The sequence below is a fragment of the Mugil cephalus genome, chromosome 4, assembly GCF_022458985.1.
Source record: "Mugil cephalus isolate CIBA_MC_2020 chromosome 4, CIBA_Mcephalus_1.1, whole genome shotgun sequence".
NCBI lineage: Eukaryota > Metazoa > Chordata > Actinopteri > Mugiliformes > Mugilidae > Mugil > Mugil cephalus.
In genome coordinates this window covers 5,608,668-5,636,093 of record NC_061773.1, presented here as the reverse complement: position 1 = coordinate 5,636,093, position 27,426 = coordinate 5,608,668, and the positions used below count along the sequence as shown (strand labels likewise).

The window sequence follows — 27,426 nt, the reverse complement described above, 5'->3', positions numbered from 1 at the left end:
TTTTGGTGTTTCTTGACCTAAGAAGACATATACTGACTTCCCATTTGACAATCTGTAGGAGAATATAGGAGAACCCAGTTGCTGTTAATGTGCATTTCACAAACTGCATGAGCTCAAAACTATTATTTTGTCAATTTGTTGCGTTTCTGCCTGTCGATTTGTTCATGAGCTCATAGGTCAGTCACAGCCCTCAAAGTTCCTAGTCCCTGCTGTTCGATTTCCAGTGGCTGTAAGTAGCTTAATGTAAATGTCACAGATTTAATTGCTACAGCATCACAAATAACCTTCCACTGTGCCCTGGACCAATTAAAATCTTAGTCACGTGACTACAAACAAAAAGTTTTTTGTTTTTTTGTTTTAGTTCATCATTTGCTCTAACTACATTTTTTCCGTGGCCCTAATCCTCTTATTTATAGGAATGTGCATAATGTAATAATACTTTGAATACATGCGCAGGGGTCCTACCGTCCTACTCCCACGGAATTAGGCATTGATCAAAAGTCTGCTATTGCTGAGACTGTAACCAGCTGTGCAAATTTCCTCAAAAAGTTGCGGTGCATTTAAAGTGAGACGTGAGGCACCACGTTGCTAATCTAATTTTATCCATAACAAAAGACCCTTTCATGACAATCTTGTTTTGACAGCTGCACTTCTGTCAAACTCCAAAACAAGTAACACGGCGAGTATTTACATTTAAAACAGATCTCAGTAAAATTACAGATATATCGACAAATTAAAACATAGAGTAAAAATAAGTATATAAGCGGAGTTTGTGTTTGTTCGACGTTTACTCTGACCCTACCATGCAGCAGGTAGTTGGAAGTTTTCCCACGGCTCCTGAATGCGTCTTAGGCTCGCTCAAAGGGCGGGAGATTTAAAGGTTCTCCGGTTTTTCGCCGACACATATTCATCGCGTCTTTTGGAACGGTGAGTTCGTTTAAAATGTATTTTAATTATATTAATAACCATAGCATATGTGTGGTCTTTATCCTGACTGGCGTGTATTAGATGTTTAGTGAGATTTCCTACCATTTAGATGTTAGCTAATGAAGCCTTGACGCTAACGAACATAAACCTGTATGACTCAACACGCAAATCAAGTGCTTTATTGATGCTGTCATTTAATGACACATATTTAGATAAAACATGTTATATTCGCAGGTCGCGGGTATCACAACACAATGAATCAAATAAGGAGTATAAAGGAAATGCTGAGCATCCCAACTGGAAGCAGGTGATTAGCTTAAGTGTGCTAATTGTCTGTTGCCTCTGACCTACAGCAAATATATGAAGCTGTTTAAGTTTAAAAGCTCAACGTAGCAATAATAAACTTGGTCCTTGTATCATAGCAAATGTATAAAACAATTTTCCTTGTGTCATAAATGCTACACATGCAACAACGTTTTATTTATTCACCCGCTGTTTGACGATTAAACCGTGTTTGTTTACTTCCTCCGTCAAAACATGTGGGAACAAAAGCGTGAACAGAAATGCAGCTACCAGCGGCTACTGCAGCACAACAGACTCTCAGTTCTTGTTCGGGTCTCAGTTTTGGGGTGAAAATTCTCAGGGCACGTCTCAGGATGTGAGTTTGTCCTCCAGAAACTCCCAGCAAAGTTCCCAAGAGGTGAGGTTTTCCATTTTTATCTTGTTAATGGTGGCTGTGATCACACGTCTCCTTCATAACGAGGTCTAACGACAAGTTTTAAGAGTTTTAAACTCAGAAATAATTACTTATATCCAGTTACATCCACGATGCAGAATGTTCTGTAGCGTTGTAATGTTGCATAGTTTCATGTGTAGTTTAGTGGCATTGTTGGGTGTGTAAAAAGTACGGCATTTACATCCTTGCTTGTGTGTATGAAAACAGTGCTGCGTATCTTCAGAAAGTATCTATAAATACATACAATTTTATTGTCAATCTTCTATATGTGAAAATAGCTGCATCTTTACTCATTTTCCTTTTAAGCATCTACGTGTCCATTTCACTGAATTGTATAAGGAATACAATTATGTAAATATAGATAAATAAACAACTTAAAAGGTCTGGAGCATGCAACCCCTCTCATTTATTATTAATACTTTTATGTTATGCATCCTTTAAAGTGAGTCTGTTGCATTTCATAAGGGTGAATAAATAAGTTTCTTTGCACAAAGGGCAGGAGGTTGTTAACTTTTTAATTACACCTTTTATAATTGAAAGTAGATTTGTGTTTTAGCAATTTCTCAAAAGAATGAAAATAATTCAAAACAGAAAACATTTTATAATTAACTAAATAACTTTGAAGTAAATATGCTTCTGTGTGTTCACGCTTCTAACAGACTGATTTCTGGGGAGTTTTTAAGTAGTTTTTCTAATAAATAATGCAGTTTTCCTTTGCTAAAATGTAACCTCAGCGTTGTCGTATCTTCCAACATCCCTGTTTTGTCTCTGTTTAGGGAAGTGATCCAAAGTTTGCAAGCACTTATCACACCAAACCTCTCTTGTTTGGAGACTTGAAGGACAAAACCAGAGGTTTGGGATTTTCAGATCAGTTTGAAGAGGACAAGAAGAAGGCAAAAGAAAAAAATGACTGGTCTGATCACTTGAATCATTCAACCCTGGTTTAATTCACACTATTCTAATGAGTGAGAAAAAGCTGGTATCACCTGTTATTTTTTCTCCTTTTTCTTTACCAGTGATCTTTTAGTAAAAGAATGCCAACATATCAGAGAAACTCTTAACAGTGTAAGTGAGTGACTGGAATCCGTTCTATCGTTCATTTTCAGAGCTCTAGTTTTCTTGATGTAAAATGTTTAAAAAAAATACGCAAAATGTTTTGCAGATTCAACAACTGGTCGTTGGCACAGAGAGAAATACAGCCGTGTGCCAGACAGTTCTACAAAAGTTTGACCAATTTTCATCAACATGTACGTATTTTTGTTGAATTTAATAATATTGATTTAATGTTTAATGTTATTGTAGATCAGGTGCATTTAATGAAAAATGCACTGAGCGTCCAGCAGATGGTGTTGTTTTTCCACTGACTAAACTTTTATTTTATTTATTTTGTCCACATTAAATATGTTTTATATGCTCACTCTTTTCATTCTTTCATGCCAGTGCAAAATAAACTAACCAGTCTTCAGAGTGATATTTCCCAGCAGCTTGAGGCTCTGGCAAATAACCTGAATTCCCAGAAAGATGTGACGACGGAGCTGGAGGAAAGGGTGCAAAAGGTGAGTAGTGTACAGCTTATTACGTAGATATTCACATTTTTACTGAGGTCAGATCAGATTGTAATGGCTAATAAATGTGTTTACTATAATTTGTTGTCCTGTAGAATGGAGACACAACAGCAGAGCTTGGCTCACACCTGCAAAGCTTGAAGAACAGTCTGGAAAGCTTGAGAGAGGAACAGGAAAGAGAGCGTCACATGCTTGAAGAGGCCCTGAAGCTGCTTAATACGTTAGTCTCAGAACATTCAGCCAGACCTGTTACAGAGGGAGGGGTAGACAGCGCCATCCAGACGTCACCCGTGCCCGAGCCGTCAGTCTCAGACATCCTGCAAGCGAACCAGCTTGAAGCCACACACAACCTTGAACGAAATCACGTGGAAGTTCCCCCTCAGGGTTGTAGCCGCGTCGTCGGAAAGAAGAAAAACATTCTGAGACGCTACAGGATGCGCAGAAAACGGCCCCTGGTGCTCTCGCGGAGGAGCAAGTGCACGGTCTCGGATGAGAACACCCGACCTCTCGTGAACTGTAACAAACAGCTGAGTGTTTCAGTGCCTCTCTGTGAGCATCGTGATGTGAACACAGTAGCCAGCCAGGGCAGGCTCAGCCCAGACGGCGTGGTACTTCGGCAAAGGGGACACAAATCCAGTGAAGAAGCAGGATGTTTCATCAACCCTCTGAGCTGCTGGTCTCAGGACAGCAGCAGCTCCATGTGCCAGGCCTTTGAACCCATCTTAGAGAAGCTGTCAGCTGAGTCCAAGACAGAGATGATAGTGAAACCTGAAGGCTTCTGGGAGTTGTTTGACATGAACTTCGATTCTGATTTAGATGTTTAAAAGACGAGTTAACCACTCACGTAACCGTTTTCTCATTTTTAGAGAAGAAATAAAATCCCTAAACGTTAACCATAGTTTTTATTTCGACTGACTTATGTTCTGCTGAAAAGTTATTTCGTTTTTTGAGGAATGAACACAGTAATTTTTGTCTTATGTTGGAAGAAGCAGAAGAACATCTAGGTTATTGTTACATGTATTTGAAGCTTTCACTGTTCGTCTTTGCTTACACAAAAATATTATATTTGTTCAGTGTCTGCTCTGCTTTTAAAACTAATTTATTCCTATTTTGCTGACTTTACATTGTAAATAAACTAAAAAAAAAAAAATCTGAATTAATTGAATTATGTGGACTAAATCTATCGCGTTCTTAGTGACCTATGTATGAATCCTGACCTATAAAAATACACAGTATTTCATGGTTACTAAGCGTACAGTAAATAATTTGATGTGAAACTTTTCAACTCTACAGAAACTGTTAGATTCTTGTTCATAGATGTTATTAATGTTGTCCACAGCATTAATCTCACTTGCTTATAGGCTTCATGGAATATTAGAATCATACCTCTATTGGATACGGTACATTTGAAAAGCAGTAAATTAAATAATCAATGAAATCGGAATTTCCTAGATTATTTCAGAGATTTAAAAACTGAGAATAATATAAACTTGCACTACCTATAAAGACCGCTGATATTTGTGTGAAAAGAGTGTGTGTGCTCCAGAACATGGATAAAGTCCACATTTATTTGCAAAACGATGCACATTTTACTCTACAAATAAAGAAATGACTATGATAGGAAATATATATATTTTACAAATGTCAATTCACTGCTAGCTTTAATAGCCATCCTCTAAAAGCAGCCATATAATAGAAGTAAAGCATGATCCAGATCAGACCCAGGTGTCCACCATTGCAACCATCCTTTATCCCTGTCAGAAGGAAATCCTTCCCTGGCTTTGCTAATAATACTCCACATAGGCCACACATACATCTGCAAGTAATCCTCTCTGTAGATGTTACACGAAATAACAAGAAGCTAAAATATTTTATTTACAAGTTACCTTTCTGCTCACCAATGTGCAAGTAAGCCATTACCCACAGACTGTCTTTCATGCAGAGCTCTAAGACTTTTTCTGCTTGAAAAAGTGCCTTTGGCCCAGCAATAAGTGCATTAATAATTAAAATCTATCACTACGTCTCCCACGCAGACTTCCAGCTGACTGACAACAGTGTCACTGTTTCACTAAGTCAGCAGGCGGGGACATGAGTCCCCTTGGGTTGAGGCTGGCCACTAAGCAGACGTCATAGTTGTCATGCATCAAAGCGCGCCGAGCCACCACTGTCCACCGGTTCTCCCATGGATCCAGCTCCAGAATGTCTTTTGTTATATCATCATGGCGATCTAAGGGCAGTTAAGAAACAGAAGGGGGACCGTTAGGTAATTGCTACATGGGAACACTTTTCAAATATATTTTATACACTGGTCTTGGATATTCTTTTGCTACCTGCTCCTTTGTAGTAGCCGCAAACATAAATCTTTCCTCCCACCACTCCTGCATTGGAAGCATTGCTGCGCAATGAAAGCTGGGAACATGGGAGAGGAGGTCCGTCCCTCCAGTAATCTCCATCAGGGTTGTAGATCTCCACAGCATTGAGGCAGTGACGTGACTGGCCACGGTCCACACCCTCACATCCAATGCCTCCTGCAAAATGTCAATAAGTAAACAGCAAACAGTCAGTGTGTTTACATGCAGAGCTTAATCGAGCTATGCTCAATATTCGACTTTTTTACTACAGTCCTTGTCTCAGTTTACATGCAGCAGAAGAAAATCGAATAACTGATGGGAACATGTCCTCCTCCTCCACCCTAGGTGGCGATATATGTCTTTTCAGCGGGATAGTATCACGTTAATATGGCCTGTTTCTGGTTGACCTATTACGTCATATGATAAACAAGAGTCGTTCATGTGGCAGTAGTAAATTTTTTTAATCTCGTACGTAATGTCCGCGCTACTTCTGGTGCAGATAAGATGCCTTCTATCCCTCTGACGGTTCTTGTATTGGCTCCGTTTACCTTCTTCTGCGTCTGGCTTTCTTGGATGTTTTTGTTCCGGGGTCACATGCCAACGCAGTGGTTGTGGAGCATGCGCACATGTATTATCCGATTGAAAACTGCAATTACCGTACACATGCCGGAGAAAAACGCACACATCAGTCACATTATCTGGGTGTCTTAATCGGATAATGAGAATTTTAATCAGAGTAACGTGTTTACATGCACTTAAGTTCTCCTGTTATAGTCCGATTAAGGCAATAATTCGCTTTTTTCACATGCATGTAAATGCAGTGTGCGTCTATGTATTCACTTCAAAATACTCAACCGGAAAATGCAACAAAATGAAATCATTTGCGGTTTATCTCAAGAAATCTTACCCATCACATAAATTTCCCCATTAAGCGCCACAGCACTGCAGCGGTACTTTGAGTACTTCATGGGGCCAAGTTCTGTCCATTTATTTAGATTTGGATCATACTCCAGGAGGCGGTTACTAAGACGGTCGGGTTCATCATCCATCCGGTATGACTGGAAGGTTGAAGGGGAAGGGAGGGTACAGTCAGAGAAGAGTCATTTACAAAGACAGTCTGGTAATGAAGTCCATGTCTCTACATTTTGCGAAAACTAAATTCAGTGTATGAATACCTGTGGGGTTCGACCACCCATCACATAAAGGCGATCTTTCATCATGACCACGCTGTGATAGGCCAAAGGCATCGGAAGGGGCGCTGCGCTGCGCCAGGGTCCGCCTTGCATAGACCATCGCTCCACACTGTTAGTGATGAGAAACTGGTTCTTCAGCTTCATTTGCCCACCCAACAAGAACAGAGTGTCACCCAGTGATCCCAGAGCGTATGAATCGCGGTACTCTGCTGACGTCAAGCGTTCCCAGCTTCCTTGGGCCTCCACTTTGTACCTTGAAATACAATCAGACAACATTCAGTGACGTCTGCGTAGGTCAAGCCAGCATGCTTGTCAACTGTCTCGCCTAAAATCAGTTCTTACCTGTAGATCTCAACGCTCATGTCTTTCTGTCGAGCCATTCTGCGTGCACTTGCCTCTCCTGCTACAATAATGTCATTATTTTCAGTCACAACCCCAGCACACACGTACCCCATGGCCTCCCCGTAGCGAGGTGACGTGATGTAGTAGGTCCGGCCTGTGGATGGGGCGTAGCAAAAGCTGCGCTCAGCGTAGTTGCCGTACCTTGACCTGATCCCACCGCCGTCATTACCAACACAGAGCAGTAGGTCTGTGGTCTCCATGCCATACCGCAGCTTCAGTTTGCGTGGTGCAGCTGAGGGATGCATCGATGTGGTCTCCAGAGCTTTGTTCAGCATCTCTAGACACTCAGCGTCAGACAGCAGAACCGTGTTTCTCTTCATTGCCTCTCTTAAGTAGTCAGGGCTTATCAGTGGCAGACGGACCTTCCTCAGGAGCTCTGGAAGATGCAGAATGCGCACTTCTCCATCTCCCATAGTTCTGTTGTTGACCCAGCGAAGAACCACATCCAAGATGGTTTCTTCTCGCGAAACATTCAGGTCATCACAAGACAGGAGCTTTCCCAGCTGATAGGCCTCCAACTCCAGGACCTCCTCATTCTGGCAGACTTGGACGAAGTGTTGCCTCAGGAATCGCTGAGCGTGGTCGGCCAATTCCTCTGCACCGAGGTCACGGGCGAAGTAATAGACACCAAGGCAGTTAGAGGCGTCCATGTTCTCGGTCATGTGCAGCTGACAGCGAGCGAAGACGTCATCCATCTGCAGAAGAAAAGCTGCGATGGAGATGCCTTGTACGTTGGCGTTAGTGAGAGGAAGATCTGAAGTGTACATGTAGTTCAAGAGGAGAGCCAAGCTGTCTGCAGGGGTGTCGCGCAGGAATATTTCCCTGTTGTTGCATTCACGCAGACCACAGGTAAACATAACACGGAAATATGGACTGAATGCAGATAGAACGACTCTGTGGCAGGGAAAGCTGATGCCCTCAGCAACCAGCACCACATCTGTCAGATGCTCAGTCTCCCTCATCTTCCTTAGCTGTTGAAGCAGCACAAGTCCATGTTTGGCAGTAAGATCCATTGTTCTTTACAAAATTAAATTAAGATATTATTTACAAAGGGGGTATACCCAGACACAAACTTAGGTTGACTCTGAAAAATAAAGAACAAAAAAAAAATTAACCATCATCTCTACAAACTGTTTCCTAAGAACATACTGTAATCTGAGGTAACTCAGTTATAGTCATATGAACTCTGGATTTTGCAACAGCTTCTTCATCTTGTGACATGACATGGGTGGGTGTACTCTCATGACATGAAAAGAAAAGGAATTTTACAATCAAGATTAATAATGAAGTTTATTAAAGCATTAAAATATGCATTCAGAAACCAAAATTTAATCTTTAATCTCATTTCCTAGCCTTTCTATGATAGCATGTGCACTACGACAAGTCACTATTATCAAAGATCATGCACATATTCGTGTTTTTTGAGAAGTCTTACCAAAGTCATCAGCTTCTCTATCTCTGTTGTTTTGCGCAGTCTAAAACCAGAGGTAAGTGTCCATGTTTTTCATCAGGCTGCGTGTGTTGTTGTCCAGAGTGTCAGCCAGTAGGTCTACAGACCCCTGAACAAACGCAAGCTAAAGGTATGCGCCCCCTCCACTGCTGCTGCCCTCTGAGCTCCTGACCCAAAAATAGACAGTGTCGAGGCAGACAGCAAGTGGGTCAGACTGGTTTTGGTGATCACTAAAGAGAAGGTTTTGAGGCAGCCACAGCAACAAATGTTGTCATTTACGTCATAAAGGATGATTTGACTTTATCACTGACTTTATGTGGTACTTGGTTTGGGTTAAGTCTCCTTGTTTGCCCTGGTCACGTGCATGCAGCTCTGGAATGACTGAAACATTGCTCCCAGCTCGGATTCAGATTTCATGACAGCACTCTCTTAAAGAACCAGAATATACTGCGTGGCCACGTGTTTCAAAAAAACCTTCCTGTACCACATTTGAGACAGTTGAGACTAAATCTGATATACCGAATTTGTTTAGACATCTAACTTTCTGACCTGCCACTGGTGGATTTTCAATATATACCCCATTTGAATTTCACATACTTAAAGCAGTTTGTCAGAAGCAGTCTTCCATGACGAGGTTCATGTGCCGCGTTGTGGGTCATTAGCCTCAGTTTTGTTGTTGAATGGAAAAAAACAGTGATGATGGAAACACAATTGTCAAAATTCAACCGAGTTAATCTTTTTCCTTTTTTAAAACACCATCACATCCTTTGCTCCTTCAGGTCAGCCGGTTATTGCAGAGGAGAGACTCTGCCCACCACATCCTGACTGTGGTTAACTGTTAATCAGTATGGTGTACATATGCAGAAACAGCCGTGTGCTTTGATAGTAGTCCTGGAGCATCTGGACTTGGTGGAAAGTTTGCGGTGATCAAGAATCTCTGACAAACATCCATTTTATGGCCATTTATTTAAAGATTATAAAAAAGTGAACAGAGTTATGCCAATGGATTCTACATACCGATATGGGAAATACAGAATTGAGAGGGACGTGCTGGATGAGCAGAGACTGGAGGAGGTAACACAGCGGAAAACATATTCTGACCTCCACCCTTCTCTAGCTAAGCGACTTAAGGATTCCTTAAGGTAAGGCAAACACTCCCATATAATATATGTTCAGTTGATTTATGGTATGGTTTATAGACTTTCTTCCTTCCAATCTCTCAAAGATGTACAGTACCTAAACTAAAGCGAAGTGTGATGAGCAGCTTTCCTTTGTTATACTGGCTGCCCAAGTACTCAGTGTGGGACTACGGCATGCCAGACCTCGTCTCTGGGATTAGTGTGGGTATAATGCACCTGCCACAAGGTATGACAATAATCCACGGTGGTTGTGTCAGTATGAGCAGTATTGCAGAAATACAAATTAATTCAATGACTTGACTCAGAGTGTTTTGGAAAAGCAATATTATTCTGTCAGCAGAACATTTCACTTTGGCAGTAATGTTAAAATACCACTGATCTTTAAGCATGTCTATGCCTTACCTGTCTCCATCAGGTATGGCTTATGCATTATTGGCTTCATTACCTCCTGTATTTGGGCTCTACTCTTCTCTCTATCCACCATTAATCTACTTCTTCTTTGGTACGTCGCGTCACATTTCCATTGGTAAGTAGTAACAAACATTATACCACGACCTTCCTGATATAGTGACATTTACTGATGTGTTTTACTGTGCTCAGGTACATTCACTGTTCTCAGCATCATGGTAGGTAGTGTAACGGAGAGACTCGCTCCAGACGTGAATTTCCTTATAAGTGATGGGACCAACACCACTGCAGAGGTGGACGTAATAGCCCGCGACTCATACCGGGTGCAGGTGGCAGCAACTACTGCTGTCCTAGGAGGACTTATTCAGGTTAGCCAAACAGAACATCCTTCAAAATAATAATGCCATATTTTGTTGTTACAGCTATCAAAACCCACACTGTGTATATTAGACACAAATGCTCATGTCTAATATACTAAATATCCTACTCTAGGTGCTTCTGGGTGTGGTAAAGTTTGGATTTGTGGGAACGTACCTGTCTGAACCTCTGGTCCGGGCTTACACAGCAGCTGCTGCAGCCCACGCTGTGGTGGCACAGCTGAAGTACATATTTGGAGTTTCCCCCACACGGTTTAGTGGTCCACTGTCACTGGTGTATGTGAGTACTTTGTTCTGCCTTTTGATGATGAAACAGTCCTGACTTAGTCACTCTATCCGTGTTGGCAGTTTGGCTGATATGACAGAATCTATTGTAATTACATATCGAACCGCTCTTATAATAATGGCCTTAGTCAGTTTAATATTGATATTTAATATTAAATATATATGATATTTAATATTAAAATAATTTTGTCAAAAAAGACTTAATTTTAGCTCATTTTAAGTGGTTGTCAACATGTTTGTTCACAAAGAAGTTCCATATTCTATCCTTAAATGTCAAGTTCATGACAAAATCTACATTATTGCTTTACATTTCTTGGAAATCTGTATGTTTTATCATACTCCAGAGCCACAAAAGGTTTTATACATGTACACTATACTATGTGACCTGAAAACAGACTCAGTGAGACTGCAAAGGTCCCTGGTAGCATTTTTAATGTAAGTGATGTACTACTTTATGTGGCAGAATCATTAATAAAAATAGGACAAGATGTACTTTTATTCTAAATGTGCAGCTCTGCATGTGTGTTTTTATGTGTGCAGCAACGAGGCGTAACCTTCCTCTCCCAAATTCTTATTCTCAGACTCTGAAGGATGTTTGCTCTTTGCTGCCGCACACTCATCTCCCCACGCTGCTGCTCAGTGCCGTGACTATGGTGCTTCTGATTGCAGCCAAGGAGCTCAACGCGTTCCTCGGCCCGAAGCTGCCAGTGCCCGTCCCAGTGGAGCTCATCACGGTCAGTTGACACGAGGACACGTTCTCTAGCCTCTCTTTATATTATCACCTCACTGCTGATGTTGCAGCACTGAAAAACGCAGAGACACAGTGGAAAGAAGCAGCTGAATCAGCAGGGCCTCTGAGTTTCTGCAGTTCACAGCAAAAATAAAAGACAGAAAAAGAAGGGGTTTATGGCTAATAATTAGTTTGACGTCCAGCATATGATTACCTTCATATTAATGATTGAAAAATGTTTATGACCAGTGTGTTTTCTGTGATCCGCTTCAGATTGTGGCAGCAACACTCATATCATCCTATGCACATTTAAACAGCAACTACACTATTTCAGTTGTTGGAGAAATTCCTAGTGGGTAAGTATTTCAACTTACAATACTGAGATCTTAGAACACGTATTTGCACTGACTGGTGTCCCTCTTACCCTCTGACTGTGTGTCAGTTTAAGTTCTCCCATGGTACCAGATGTGAGCATTTTTGGAGAAGTGATTGGCGACGCATTTGCACTGGCTATCGTCGGATACGCCGTATCTGTTTCACTTGGAAAAACATTTGCACTGAAACATGGATACAAGGTGGACAGTAACCAGGTGAACCGAACTCACATCGAAGATGTATTTTTGCCGATGAGGCCATTTTCTGTCGCTTTGCTAATTAATTCTGTGCGTATCCTGGTGCAGGAACTTGTGGCGCTGGGCCTCAGTAATGCAGCGGGCGGCTTCTTTCAGTGCTTCTCTGTCTGCGCCTCCATGTCCCGAAGTCTCATCCAAGAGACCACTGGTGGTAAAACACAAGTGAGTGAGCAGCGGAAGTAACGTCACACAGAGAGAGACAGTCAGCAGCAACAAGCCATTCTAAATGGGCACCGTAAACATGTAGTTATTGTAAATAAATATACAGCTGATAGATCCTAGTTGAGGATGATGCGGTGGGATATGATAATGATTATATTTATTTACATATAAAAGGAAATTAACTGACCTGAGCAGCCTGAACTTACAAATATACCAATTAAATATGGATTAAAAACATTTTTAAAACCTGATGGCTAGTTTCAGAAATGTACTATGTAGCATTTGCTGTGTAAAATATATTTATATATATTAAAATATATATGTATATGTAAAATATATTTTACATATACTAATAAATCAGGAAATTTCTAAAAAATAGAAGCACTGCAAGTTGGAGGAACAAATATCCTTCAACTCCAAACTTAATCCATCTGACCTAAATACACTAATATGTCAACACATGCACAGTTTTTAAATCAGTCAGTCTGTGTGTTGTTCTTGCAGATGGCTGGCGTGGCCTCCTCTCTAATTGTGTTGGTGACTATACTGAAACTTGGAACATTGTTCCAGGAGTTGCCAAAGGTGTGTTTGTTCTCCAGTTATGTGATATGTCAGATGCCGTGCGGTAACACGTGCTGCGTTGGTTTACATTTTGTGGGCACACGTCTGTTGTTTCAGGCCGTCCTCGCATCGATCGTCTTTGTGAATCTGAAGGGCATGTTCAAGCAGCACTTTGACATTGTTACACTGTGGAGGAGCAGCAGGATTGATCTGGTGAGACCGTACATTCAACATGTGATCCCGTCTCTATGCACGTGTCATCATGACCATCACATTTAACGGTAAAGCCGTGTCGCCATGTGTAATCCAGGTGGTGTGGTTGGTCACTTGGGTGTCAACCGTGCTTCTCAATCTGGACCTGGGTCTGGCAGCGTCCATCACCTTTGCCCTGTTTACTGTTATCTTCAGGACTCAGCTGTAAGACTCCTGTGAACCCTATCAAAGTATATGTCTCTCTGCCGCATCTGAGTCATAGTGTGTTTGAGAGAGATGATGTTAATAACATGGCTGCAGAATCTATACCCAAATGTCCTGCTCACATACACCAAGCTGTTCTTATTTCATTCTTCAGGCCCACATACTCAGTTCTGGGAAATGTTCCAGGTACAGAACTATACGTGGATATAGAGACACACAGAGACGTAAGACAGAAGGATCCAAAGCCATAAATGAAAGCTTATCCACCGTGACTGCAAGTAATAAAAAAATATATAACAATGTTCCTCTATCTGACAGGCAAGGGAGGTTCCAGGTGTTACTATATTCCGCTCCTCTGCCACAGTGTATTTTGCCAATGCTGATCTCTACCTCGAGGCCCTGAAAGAAAAGGTTTGTTGCCTTTTCAATCCACAACTTTAAGTCTGTGGTGTTATTTCTCATTTTACTTTTCATGTTTTATCATATTTGTGACCCTGCTTTATTTTTTGACTAATGCATGAATTGACTAATTGTTTTGGTTCTGATCTTTTTTCTTTATCTGTCTGCAGAGCGGCCTTGACATCAGTAAAATGATTATCTATAAGAGGAGGCAGGAGGCCAAACAGAAACGAAGGGAAAGGAGGGCTGAGAGACGTGCGAAGAGGCGCGCCAAGAGAGAGGTCATGTGGCAACATGGAGGGTTTTTGTCAAAACGTTTGAGTGAATTTTTTGGTCTGTTTGATTACATTGCCTTTATGTGAAGATAGGACTTCCAAACCCCTTATATATATGGGTCACATTGTGTAATACAGAGACGGGCACAGAGGACGGCTAAGCAACTGCCTGTATCGCCTGACTTCTCCGTGGAGGAAGAGGACGGCTGCTGGAGGGACACATGTATCGACGGGACGGAGAGGGAGGAGCAGGACTGGCCCGAGAGGGAGAACGGGACAGTGTTTGTCATCCCGACCACTCCGCAGACACCGGACGGCCACTCTAGGTGGGAGTACCTGAAAGGAGGAGATCCAGACTGCGCCAGCTTAGGGTGGATGTCAGAGCTGCAAGACGGTGACACCACCACTCTGGGCTCCAGCAGTGAGGACACGCTCAGTCGTGACCTGGAACGAGTCTCTCTGGGGTCCCTGGGCAAGTGGACCTGGGACATTCACTCCATCATTCTTGACCTCTCCACAGCGAACTTCATTGACACGGTCGCTATCAAGACCCTGAAGAATGTGAGTAGTGAAGAGGCAAACATTATAAGACAATGACTCAAGCGATGCCTTTGTCTTTTCTAGTTTGGACTAACTTACTTAATGTTAATCTATGACAGATTTTCCTGGACTTCAGTGAGATTGATGTGGATGTCTACATGGCTGGTTGTCAAGGTAAGACAATACCTTCACAACTCACTACATGAGAAGACTTTACTGTGGTGACAGTTTGCCCGTTTCTTCTCAGCCTCTGTTGTGGAGCAGTTGGAGCTCGGTGGCTTCTTCTCAGAGACAATAACAAAGAGACGCCTCTTTGCCTCCGTTCATGACGCCGTGCTCTACTGTCTGAACCATCGTGGAGCAACATTGTTCCCCCGATACGACCCGTCTCCGGTATGTATATTTCATCACTGGTGCACACGCTGAGGCGTCTTTGAGCAAGACATGGAACCCAAAGTGGCTTCCTGTGCTTGGTACTGATGTGTGAATGAAGACTATTTGCCATTATGTCAGTTTGAATGAAGTAATTCCTGAAACTGTTTGTTTGCAGGACGTGCAGTGCAGCATGAGATTTTAAGACCCTTCAACCACAGGATGGGTGAACACTCACTGGAGGGACTATCTGAAGCTGACGAACTACTTCATCACGTTGTTTTAGCGTGTGGCTTTCAACTGTATTTATATATTTCGTGTTTATGCAAAATGAAGAGTAATGCTGAGGAAATAGCTTAATTTAACTTTATTCGGTGTCAAGAGTGTGAGACATTTTTAAGAAATATACAATAAATAAAATGGAACCTGACCATCTGAGCAATACGTTGTGCATTTTCAATGTCATTCTACAAGAAGAGATAATCATGAATTCAAGGAGAAAAGACAAGGCAACATGCATCACACTGAGTGTGTGTGAGCCTCTTTTTGGTAATGGCAGCAATAACAAGGTAGGACATTGAAATGTTTACAACTGTCATTTCAATTTTCAAGTGCAGTAGTTGCTCATAGCAACGGCAGAACATGTGAAGACGAATCATGCAAAGGAAAGTCGTCGTCGTTTTTTTTAAATTGCAACTCCTTGATTGAGTTTCTAGTGCAACACTCCTAACGTGGGGAATAATAAAGTACATAAAAAATAAGCAATATCCAAGCAATATTTACCAAAAACTTCTCTTTACTGTTGCATAAACCCATTGTGACCTCATTCCCTGAAGAAATCTTGTCTCTACGTACCGGCCACAGAGGATGCTACGAAAAAACATTGTGCACAGGACTGAGGAAGGCTAGGAAGATTTCTGTATAAATTTGGTCTCTAAGCTACAAGTCTTGGTGGATGCTGGGACTTGATGTCTCCGTGCTCTCAGGCAGACCTTCATCGTCCTCTTCCTCTGGCTGCTGTGACACCAGCTGTTGGTAGCGAGCCTGCCGCTGGTAATCTGGATCGATGTTGATCCATTTATTGGCGACCCACTTAATGCCATTGGTGACCACACAGCCTCCATGCAGAGCATATTCATCCTGCTCCCCCACCCAACCTGATGAGGAAAATAAAAGCATGCGTGACTTTAATTAGCTTTATATATTACATGTTTTCAAAAAGTAAAAGATGTTTGTTTATCAAACTAATTTGACTGATTATTAGAGCATTTGTTTTCCCAGCTGTTTAAAGTTCAGTTTCTTTGGAAGCTATTAAACCTTTAGCCTGAACCTTTAAGCATACCTACAGTTGATACAGGCTACACTGGGACCAGGATTTGACTGCATTGTATTCAGTTATAATTTTTTAATAATAGTTTTTTTTTGTTTGTTTTCGTATTAATTCTCGACAGCTGATCTGTCATGAAGGTAATAACTCTGGTGTTCTGTTCATCTCATGCTACCACATAAAGGTTTCTCCTGCATCTATATAAGAGAACATTCCCAGAACGTTTCCAGACACTTCATCCATGTGGGACAAAGTGGAACCTCTATGGCTGAATGAATTCACACTACTCGTCGAAGTTCCTCAAATGGCCACTGGAGGCTGCTCTCAGGAGTGAGTCAGTCACTGCATTAAAAGGCTCAGCTTTACAAGAGACATAAAAAATGTTCGCTGCCAGGGAAAAAAAATTCTAGTCTTGATAGCCAATTTCCCCAGTCATTACAGGGTATTTTATGCTACTTACTTGATTAAATAGCATTAAGGTTTGAAGTAATGTTTTGAGTGACCGGCAAGGGTTGTTGCTCTCTGTGCCACCCGCCTGCCACAGCTTGACTTACCTGCCACGCCTCTGCACCCTCAAATAGGGTTGTGTTAACCATGTTCATGAAAAAAGCAAATATGAACAAACCCTTCTTGTGGCATTCACACCAAAAAGTTAAAACTCCTGAACTCTGACCTTTTGGAAAAATCCCACTTTTTTGCAGACATTTTCAGGACTGGCAGAGGTGGAACTTTAAAATGAATATATTACAGCAATTATTCTCATTTTCATTTATTTAGTCTTATATTATATTTTATGCATATATTTGCATAATGCAAATTGCCTTTGGGTTTACCAGAAAAGCCTGGCTTTTCAAATTAAAATACAAAATGAGTTCTTACACATAATTTGTAACCTTGCTGCTTTGTTGATATCATCTTTGGATACTGTACTTTAATTGACCAACCTCTTCCATCAGAAAGGTAGTTGTACCAGAAAACGGCTGTCCCTTTGCTAGGCTTCACTCTCAGGTTGCTCTTGTCACAGTTCCTTCTGGTGTCCAAAAGGTCCACGTCGTTCTGTATCAGAGACTAAAACAGACACTCAGACTTGGTAAAACTGTTGGCTCAGTGCCTCGCCCATGCACCCACTGACTCACAAACAAGTGAGCTAACACCGATGTGAAACACATGCACAGTATGTACACAATACTTTTGCAGGTCTCTCTGTACACGTTTCCAGACCCAGACACAACTACGCACCACTTCATCATAGGTCCTGTTGTCTGCCACAGGGAATGCGGTCTCCCCGCCCCCATCAACAGAGTTCAGGTAGAAGAGAACTGTGATGTACCTAAGTGTGCAACACAGGTTTAAATTGACACACACATGTATGGTGCAAACAAACAGTACACATACACGCATACTGACACTTAGCACAACAAGTGGCAAGCGCGCGCACTTTTCTGAGTTGACAATGTTGAGTCACACAAACTAACATGCCAGCTTTCCCAATGGAGAGTCAGTGCACAGCTTAGTAAGGACATCAGATGAAGATGAGTCTGAACATTCAGTCGGCGTTCGGCGAACCCACCTGCAGGACGTCTCAAAGGGGGTGGAGGTGTTGGCCGCGAGGCGCGTGTGTGTGCACGCCGTCTCAGGGTAGACGGGCCCGCTGTCATGGTGGGCGTGGTAGTGCCCCCCCTCCTCATAGCGGACCACCTGGAGCGGCTCGCTGAGGTCCACTAAATGGGGCGGGAGCCGAGTGAGGCGAGTCACCCTTTGATGAGAAAAAGTAAAGAGGCTGTTTTATTCTTAAGGAAAGCAACAGTCAAAGACTACAGCAGAACCACAGATGTGGTTAAGTCTGACGAATACTGCTGCGTCTTCCTCACCTTGTCTTGATGTCCTGGAGGACCTGGTGAGATCCTTTGCCCTGGTAGAGCCACGTGTGTCTGCTGTTCCTCACCAGCTGACTCCTTTTCACCCCGCGCTGCATCAGGAAGCGCTGGAAGGCGTCGTTGCTCAGAAGTCTGAACTCTTCTAGACTCAACAAACCTATCCAAAATATGAGAACGTATACATGCAGTCTGGTGCTGCTGAACCTCTGAATGACCAAAATCAATTCCCACAATTATTGTTATTAAATCACATCGTTACATTGGGGCCAATATGAGATTAAAGTAGCCTTTAAACCTCCTTTCACATCCACATCCATGAACAGTTTTTCCACCTGCATACTGCATATTGTAAAATGTATTGTACTGCAGGGCAATACAATGAGCCCACAGTGTTGAAATTTAAATACTGCATTATTTCATTCATTCTTTTTCATAAGGGTGTTGACCTCCTGTGAGTCCAACACAGCTCTCCCCCGCCCCAACCTGAACAAAAGCTTAACTTGCCAGAATACACATGATTACAGCCTTGTGTGACCTTTAACCTTTGACCACCAAATTCCAATTCTTTAATCTTTGAGTCCAAGTGAACATTTGTGATGAATTCTAAGTAATTCCCTCAAAAGATTTAACATTCACGAGAGTAGGGCACACAGACAAAAAACACAATCCACAAGGCGAAAGCTGTTGCTTAACAACAAAGGAATCTGTAGAATTTATATTTCTATTATTTTCCTATTTCCATCAGACGACATCACGTCTAAATTTAAAACAACAGGTCTATGTGAAAGTGAAAAGCCTCGGTTAAAACTGAAAACCATGAATGACTTTCTTTCATACCATTGCCATCTTTATCAGCTTTGAGCCCAGCGTAGATTTCTCTCAGATTCTCTGGTGTGAGCCAGATGCCGTCCCTTACTCGAGAGTGTGTTAGTATCTGTCAGAAGCACAACAATAAAGACGGAGTGAGTGAACCAGCTCAAAAGCAGGAAGTCGATCCGTGCTGCACACCACAGTACGAGCTCACGTTCCACAAACTGACACACACCTCTTGGAGCTGCAGTTGTCCATCCTGGTTGATATCAAGGAGGTTAAAGATCTCCTCCGGGCTGAGGTTGAGCTCCTTGGCCAGCTCCTCCTGACCATCTTGCACCATTAGCTGGCTCTCCATGAGACCCTTCAGCTGCGCCAGCTGCATCACCACGCGACACTCGTCCTCTGACAGAAACCCAGGGATCTCTGCAGCAACGCACAGAGATGAAGCCACAGAGGAAACTCTCTGGATTTCACCGAGAGTACATGTTTGCAGGGTTCGTTCTGCTGCATTACTCTTACTTCTGTATTTGAATAAAACTGAAATGATTAGTCACATAACTATTATCAACGTAAAATGAATCTGCAACAGCAAACAGGATTTGATACTTTGAGTTGTACTATTATAATATATAAAATATTTTCCGATTTAAGAAAATCATTCCTAACCATGCAGACAATTATTCAATCGGTCACTAGTTCATTAATCCATCTACTAATATCAACAATCAACCAACAACATATAAATGTAATATTAGTACAAAACTAATGAAGAGAACAGAAAACAGCTGAATAAACTACAGGTACATGTTGTGTTTATTATGTGTGCATACCATCTTTACTGCATGCCATATGCTGATGAACTGTGTTCTTTGGTACAGATGCATTTCTGCCCTTTAGCCAGTCAGCTAGAAGCATTTAATTGGATCAAAGCTGTGGACAGCAGTTGCCTCAGGACTTATGTTGCTATTGGATGTAGCATTCATTGATCTAGGTCGGGGTGTGATGAAAATGAAAAAAAAAAATGTGACCTGAAAACACATGTTCGTTTTCATCATTCAGTAAACCTGTTTGACCATTAGAAGCTACAATCTGTTTATCCACATGCGTGTCCCGGGTCTTACCAAAGAGCAGAGGTTTCAGGCTCAGAGTCCGCATTTCATGCACTTTTCCGGGAACCAGTGACACCTTCTGGACATGTCCCACCTGAAAGAGAAATCCGAGGTGATTTGGTGATGCATGGCTGTGTCAGGCAAACACAGGGGGAGTAAAAGTAAACTGTCAGTGACGAATCTTAACAGCTGATCTACGCACTCGTATTCCCTCTATCCTCGTCAGGGAAACGTCGCGCTGGAAGTCGGGCTTTGATGGCGGACGTCGCGACTCGGAGCGCTGGTGGCCACCGGGGGGAGCACCGCCGCTCCGGCTCGCGTCGTCCTGACCGCTGCTGTAGTGCACGTAAAAGAGCAGCGCGATAACGTTAATGATGTACACATGGAAAAACACCATCACGACCACGAAGTACGAGCGGGAGCACACGCTGCTCTTGTTGCACTGGAGGCGGTCGCACGGTGGCCGGAGCGGCAAGGTCGCGCTCCCGGACTGAGTCGCGTCCTCAGCCTCTGGGGGTTCCTGGCCGTCAGTCATTGCGGTGAGATCGGAGGAGTTGATAGTTCCTCAACTGCAGAGTCCATCGGATTAATCACACCAGATCTGGTGTTTGCTCAGAAAGTAGCGGATGTAAAGAGTGACAGATGCGCGGTTTAATGGAAAGAGGAAAACCTCTCGGGCCAATTCCTCCCCCTGCGGAAATTAAACTGAACTCGTTGCGCGTTGAAAAAAACAAACAAACAATGGTAGCGGGGATGAAACTGCAGTCTGATCGTTAAAGCTGCAACGTCAGCAATCACCGGAACAGTATGATTATATTTTCTCCCAAACAAATCAGTGCTGCAGCCTCGGTCAGTCTTGTTTACACTGCAGCAGCGGTCCCAGTCCCAGTCAGCAGCAACGAAGCGCACTGCGCATCCAACACCACAGCGGAGCTCATCTCAGAAACCTGCTCCATGGACCCGAACCAGCGTCATCCGGCAAGCCGCAATAACCCAATACAATACCAGCCTAATGCTCTGAACATAACAAAGCGGCCTGCGCTGTAAACTCATTATTTACACGGCAGTGCCAGAGGTTCCCCGTTGACAGCAACAGTCTGCTCGCCGTGCAATGCTGACCTCTGTCGACCCAACGCGGCAATAACATCTTCCTGTGTGTATCCCGCACAGTGCAGTGCCTCGGTATCTCTCCACCGTGTTCTTCCTGGCCAGCCAATAACTGATTCGTCGAAAACAGTGCAACCAACATGCTGGTGGTCTACTCCAGTTTGCTTGAGTTTAAATGTCTGCTTGCAATGTAAAAACAGGCGAGTGACATTTTTTTCCCTGTTTATTTATAAAGGTCCCCATGTAGCTTCATTTGTTCCACTAGAATTTACTGTCCAGTGTCACAATTTTACACAGTACCGTGTTTGTCTTTGTCTGTGTTTTTGTCTTTATCTGAACATTTTATAATATTTGAAGACATTAAAAATGATAAACATGTTTTATTAACTAATACATTACACTAAAGAAGTTGTACATGACTATAAACACTAGAGGGCAGTATTTACCATCGTAGTAAATTAATCTTGTACTGTAGGTTTTACATTAAACGCTTGCTGCTTTTGTTTCAATCAAATCAAATCAAATCATATCAAATCATACTTTATTTATATGGCACATTTCATGCAAAACATAAAATGCAACACAAAGTGCTTCACAAATAAAAACATAAAACATTATAAGAAACAAATTAAAAACAAACCCGCTCCCTCCCCATCCCGCTCCCAGCCCAACCAAAGGGGTGCCGCTGCACCCACCCTACTCCTAGTTGAAAATAAAAATCAGGTGGTCAAGCCTCAGTTCCAAGCCATGTTTCTGTTAGTAGTAAAATCACGTTGTTGATGTGATACTTTTGTTGAGTTATTGTTTTATTTCCTCTGAGAGTAACTTTTTCATGTATTGCTATTGTATTATTGTATAGTCTGTCTTATTCAGAATAAGAAGTCGCACAGACACACACAATGACATGCTGTTGCATGAAATGGACACTGGGTGGCAGCATCACTGGGACTCATTGCAATGCACCGCGAAGTAGCGCTCATAATCCAGATGAATGGAGAATGAGCAATAGTTGTCCTGCATCGCTGATTTCTGTCTTATGAGCCAAATGTTTTACTTTCATTTGTTTCTTTCGGCTCCCGGCCATTTGTGGATTATTACTGTATGTGTGGAAATCAGTTGTGTGTGTGTGTGTGTGTGTGTGTGTGTGTGTGTGTGTGCATTGCCGAAATGTTCAAGCTAATGCTAATGCAGTTTAAGATCAGCTACGGCTGCAGCCTTGGTTGAGGGCACACACATATATTGTAAACAATGATAAGGTGCACATGTTAAAGCGGTAAGCTATGGGCTAGCGATGTTTATTATTTTAGTTTGTGTTCATACAATGTAAACGTGAAATACTTTAACTGCAAGGGAGATTTATTCAGTTATATTAAGTGAACACTTAATGTACTGAACGTACTTCATGTACAGTTATAGAACGAAAATACTCCTTCAATGAGAGGTGATAAAGATGATGCGTGTTAGGGTGAAGTGCATACATGATTGAGGATAGACAGATTACATGATTACAGAGGAAAATTTTTATTTTTGGTTTAACACAAATTTGATAAGTTTATTTCTTGAAAGTATGTGAAAACAGACATTTAATGTGAATGTTATCTTAAAATGTTTAAGATTTGTGCTTTAATGCAGATAAAATAACAGAAATAATTCATGATTGCAGTGAAGGGGTTGAAATAAATGTGACAATAAACATAATCCAGATGAATGGCGAATGAGCAACAGTTGTCCTGCTTCGCTGATTTGTGTCTTATATTTCCAGAGGATTATCTATATATCTGCCAGTGGAGACCAAGCCGGGACCCGCTACATTTATAATAAAAGTTTTGTTTAAAAGAGAGCGCACGTTCAGCACAGCCAACTTAATGTCCGTGCCATTAGCACGCCTGTGCCCACTCCGCCCCCGGAGCAGCAACCGCAAGACCGTGCCAGTCCACGGACCCGTGGGGGTGGGCCTACGTGAAATGGATTGCCAAAAGTTGGTTATTACCAGGATTGTATTGCAAACTGTTGAGTTATTGTTGTGGGGTTCAGTGGGTCCTAGTCCGGTACAAGTGGGAGTGGTACTGAAGAGACAGTCAGTGCGTTTACATGCAGAGCTTAATCGAGTTATGCTCAAAATTCGACTTTCTCACTACAGTCCTTGTCCCAGTTTACATGCAGCGTAAGAAAATCGAACTGTTCTCCTCTTCCACACTAGGTGGCGATATGTGTCTTTTCAGCGGGATAATGCCACGTTAATACGGCCCGATTTCCGGGTTGACCTATTATAATAAACTAGAGTCGTTCATGCGGCAGACCGGCATTTGAAACAACAACCAGACGGATAATAGTACATTTTTAATCTTGTACGTAATGTTCGCGCTACTTCTGGTGCAGGTAAGATCCGCGCTATCCCTCAGACGGCTCCGTTTCTCTTCTTCTTCTGCGATCGGCTTTCTTGGACGCATTATCCGATTGAAAACTCCGATTCAATCGCATTATCTGGGTGTCTCAATCGGATAATGAGAGCTCCGATTTTAATCGGAGTAACTTGTTTACATGCACTTACGTTCTCCTGTTATAGTATAGATTAAGGCAATAATTCGTTTTTTTCACGTCCATGTAAACGCACTGAGTGACTAGGACCGGGGTGACGTCAAACACTGAGGGACGGAGTAGATGAATCGGGTGGGCGTGGCTCGGTGTTTTAGCAGTCAGTATGAGATGCAGGCCGACAGCTGACGGCTACCAGACTTATTGAGGTGGAGACCGTCAGCACTGAAAAAGACTCCTTCTATCCCAGAAACTGTTATAATTGCCAATAAAAACGACACCATGGGAGGCACATTCCGAAGCCAGTCAGGTGTTGAGGCTTAAGAGCCTACTGAAACGTCCCATCCCCGGCCACAGGTGGGGGTGGGGCCAAAGATGTGGAAGTTGTGGTGAAACGGTTTGACTGAGTGGAAAAGTTTTGGGAAATCATTTGTGCCAACATGTAATATTATTTTATGAGCTTCGGTATTCGGTCTTGAGCACGTAGGGAAGATTAGTCCGAGGTGTAGGTGAGCTGCGGGGCCCACAGGGCTGCCGACATGGGGACCGACAGGACCGGGGCCCGTCATCCAAAGGAGGAAAGTCCTCGAGGCTGAGAACATCAAACTTATTTCGACAATGGACTAGGGCTCTGGCTGGGATGGAGTGAAGTTGACCGGGACCTTGGGTCTGGCTCCGTGCCGTGCCCAGGCTAAGAAGGTACCGGCAGTCCGTGTGAGGGCCTCCGGACTGATGTTGTTGATTCCTGAAAAGCTTCAGTGACCGTGGTACATCTGCACCTATCACTTTAGCCAACACTCTTAAGAAAAGGTACTTCACAAGTGCTCTGGGGCACTTTTAGTGCTCTGGAAATCCTTAAATAATGTCTGAGAATCCTTTCTTGCTGTATAAGGTTCTTTGGGGAACTCAGTTTCAAAAAAATAGCTCTATAGACCCTTAATGGCCTACGTCACTATGACGTCACTATGCCAGCTGGAGGTAAGCTGAGAGAGGCTTGAGGTGAACACTGTCACACACTGTTTAAACCAGGGGTGTCAAACTCTGGCCCGTTGTAATTATATTTGGCCCGCGAGACAATACCAAATGACTACGAGAGCTGGCCCCCGGTATTATACTGTACAGCGCATTAACCGCTCATACTACAAATCCCATAATGCCCTGCTGTTGTTTTGGCGCGTCAATCAGGATGTCACTGTGCTACCTCTTCCCAAAAATGACGAAAAGAAAGGCAGAAAACAGGAGCTTTCTGGACAAGTGGGAGGCAGAATATCTATTTACGTATGTAAAAGACAGGCCCATTTGTCTTGTTTGTGGGGTCAACGTGGCCGTTACAAAGGAGTACAACATTAGACGACACTATGAAACGAAACACCATGACAAATACAAGGACCTGGAATGAATCAAAGGAGCCAGAAAGTAGAGGAGATGAAAAGAAGTTTGGTTTCACAACAGAATATGTTCCAAACAGCCACATCACAAAGTGAGGCTGCTGTCAAGGCTAGTTATATTGTGGCAGCAGAGATCGCAAAATCAGCCCGGCCCTTTAATGAGGGAGAGTTTGTGAAAAAGTGCATGATGAAAGTTTGTGACCTCATATGCCCAGAGAAAAAGCAAACATTTTCCAACGTGAGCCTGAGCAGAAACACAATAGCTGATCGCACTTGTGATCTTGCCACTAATCTGTATGACCAGCTGATGGAAAAGGGAAAAGATTTCGTTGCGTTCTCCCTCGCTGTTGATGAGAGCAGCGATGCATCTGACACTGCTCAACTGTCAGTCTTCATCCGTGGAGTGGACTCAAATCTGTGTGTTACGGAGGAGCTATTGGGATTTAAATCAATGCATGGCACAACCACAGGAAAGGAAATCTTTGAAGAGGTTTCCAAATGTGTAACCGAAATAAAGCTGCCGTGGAACAAACTCGTTGGATTAACAACAGATGGTGCGCCAGCGATGTGTGGTAAAAAGAGCGGACTGGTGGGCAGCGTGCGGGAGAAGATGCTGGAAGAGAACTGTGCAGGTGAGCTCACTGTTTACCACTGCATCATACATCAGGAATCACTGTGTGCCAAAGCCCTAAAGATGGAACATGTTATGACCACAGTAACACAGGTAGTTAACTTTATAAGAGCCAAAGGTCTGAATCACCGCCAGTTTAAATCTTTTCTGGAGGAGTGTGGTTCGGAATACGCAGACGTGCCGTACCACACAGAGGTGAGATGGCTAAGCAGAGGAAAAGTGCTGAACAGATATTTCGAGCTGCGTGAGGAAATATGTCAGTTCCTGGAAACCAAAGGGAAGGATACAGCAGAGCTCCGGGAGCAGAAGTTTCTGTGTGAGCTGGCCTTTCTGTGTGACATCTCAAGCCATCTCGATGCTCTGAACCTGCAGCTTCAGGGGCGGGGCCGCATCATCACAGACTTGTACGCTGCAATTTGCAATTTCGACGATTTGCCGACTGTAATGTCCAGAAATGGAGGTTTGAACTGCTTAGTAATCCCTTCGCAGTTGATGTGGAAAATGCACCAACCAACATCCAAATGGAGCTGATTGAACCAGTGCAACGACACGCTGAAGTCAAAGTATGATGTTGTAGGCGCCGCACAGTTTCCACAGTTCATCCCTGACACAATGCCTCAGCTCCGCACCCAAGCTGCTCAGATGCTCTCCATGTTCGGCAGCACTTATCTATGTGAGCAACTTTTCTCCTCGATGAAGATGACCAAAACATCTCTCAGGAGATGTCTGACTGATGAACACCTTTGCTCGATACTGAGGATTTATTCAACTCAGAGCCTGAGCCCAGACATTGATGAACTAGCATCCAAGAAGAGATGCCAGGCATCTGGCTTGGGCACATCAGAGTAGATAAGTATGTAGCAAACTTAACAATAATTAACGTTTTCTTTATGCACTTTTTCTTGAAATTCGAAGGCATGGGCTTGAATGGTTGATTTATTTATTTTAAAAATTATCCAGTGGAAAAATTTTATTTTGATATTTAATTCAGAAGGCTGCGAATAGAAAAATGTTTTAAAATTTTATTTCATAAATGAATGCCATTGATGTGTTTTTTTATTTGAAATTTGATTTTGCATGTCTCCACTATTAAGTTATATATAATGTAATAAGAGTTGCTTGTTCCATATTCAATGTTTAAGCAAAATTCGTTTCGTTCCATATTAAAAGGTTCATTTGTTCAACCTTGGCCCGTGGCTTTGTTCAGGTTTTAAATTTTGGCCCACTGTTTTTGAGTTTGACACCCCTGCTCTAGAATGTGGATGTTTACAGATGAGAAGCACTGGTTCATTTCTGCAACCATCCTGTCCTGTAGACAAGGAAGGAACAGGTTTTTCTTTAACTTTTCTGAGTCACTGAGATCACTTACTCCAATACAGAATCGTCCATGCGTTTCTGCTTCTGCCTCTGTCTGGAAGTGCCACATGGTTCAGGAGTCTGATTTGCTGCACACAATCAAAACCTGTACATCAACTGTTCTAAGTATTTAGAAACAGCCCGATCCCAGCCGACAGAGCAACGTAGGCTATGGTAGGTCAGTGTGTTTGTCCTGTGGATAGCTGAGTTCTTTCTCCCGAAATGATTCCCATTAATTTAGCTTAGTGCAAAAAAAGCTAAACCTACCTCTCTCCCTGTCATTATCATTTCTCCTTCTCCATGCTTCTTTGTCTCGATCACCTCTGTTTTTAAAGAACTGCCTGATGTCCATGTACATCCAG

The 27,426-nt window shown here is 42.7% G+C and overlaps 4 protein-coding genes across 5 annotated transcripts; 2 read left to right on the top strand and 2 right to left on the bottom strand.

Annotated features, from left to right (window-relative positions):
• The first annotated feature begins 852 nt into the window (after positions 1-852).
• On the top strand, positions 853-4,121 carry LOC125007186 (interactor of HORMAD1 protein 1). The gene is made up of 8 exons (XM_047583834.1): positions 853-927; positions 1,162-1,234; positions 1,480-1,627; positions 2,440-2,576; positions 2,680-2,728; positions 2,826-2,910; positions 3,104-3,219; positions 3,324-4,121. The coding sequence occupies exons 2-8, from the start codon at positions 1,182-1,184 to the stop codon at positions 4,050-4,052; spliced, it is 1,317 nt and encodes a 438-aa protein (XP_047439790.1). The 5' UTR covers positions 853-927; positions 1,162-1,181; the 3' UTR covers positions 4,053-4,121.
• A 655-nt stretch (positions 4,122-4,776) lies between these two features.
• kbtbd12 (kelch repeat and BTB (POZ) domain containing 12) lies at positions 4,777-8,736 on the bottom strand. 2 transcript variants are annotated; one of them, XM_047583831.1, is made up of 6 exons: positions 8,610-8,736; positions 7,115-8,258; positions 6,755-7,025; positions 6,487-6,637; positions 5,559-5,756; positions 4,777-5,455 (listed from the first exon to the last, which is right to left on the bottom strand). In XM_047583831.1, the coding sequence occupies exons 2-6, from the start codon at positions 8,185-8,187 to the stop codon at positions 5,286-5,288; spliced, it is 1,863 nt and encodes a 620-aa protein (XP_047439787.1). In that variant the 5' UTR covers positions 8,188-8,258; positions 8,610-8,736; the 3' UTR covers positions 4,777-5,285. The 2 variants fall into 2 exon arrangements, with proteins under 2 accessions (XP_047439787.1, XP_047439788.1); XM_047583832.1 differs by having other exon boundaries at positions 7,115-8,191; positions 8,610-8,630.
• Positions 8,737-9,530: 794 nt separating this feature from the next.
• On the top strand, positions 9,531-15,359 carry slc26a6l (solute carrier family 26 member 6, like). The gene is made up of 19 exons (XM_047583830.1): positions 9,531-9,766; positions 9,850-9,989; positions 10,179-10,289; positions 10,364-10,539; positions 10,664-10,828; positions 11,415-11,567; positions 11,837-11,919; positions 12,006-12,153; positions 12,244-12,357; positions 12,862-12,939; positions 13,036-13,131; positions 13,229-13,335; positions 13,490-13,559; positions 13,654-13,746; positions 13,905-14,015; positions 14,148-14,570; positions 14,669-14,723; positions 14,797-14,942; positions 15,100-15,359. The coding sequence occupies exons 1-19, from the start codon at positions 9,621-9,623 to the stop codon at positions 15,124-15,126; spliced, it is 2,442 nt and encodes an 813-aa protein (XP_047439786.1). The 5' UTR covers positions 9,531-9,620; the 3' UTR covers positions 15,127-15,359.
• Positions 15,274-21,283, bottom strand: p4htmb (prolyl 4-hydroxylase, transmembrane b). The gene is made up of 9 exons (XM_047583833.1): positions 20,250-21,283; positions 20,060-20,141; positions 19,171-19,361; positions 18,963-19,059; positions 18,120-18,282; positions 17,819-18,004; positions 17,488-17,578; positions 17,193-17,316; positions 15,274-16,078 (listed from the first exon to the last, which is right to left on the bottom strand). The coding sequence occupies exons 1-9, from the start codon at positions 20,580-20,582 to the stop codon at positions 15,861-15,863; spliced, it is 1,485 nt and encodes a 494-aa protein (XP_047439789.1). The 5' UTR covers positions 20,583-21,283; the 3' UTR covers positions 15,274-15,860.
• Between the last annotated feature and the right edge of the window lie 6,143 nt (positions 21,284-27,426).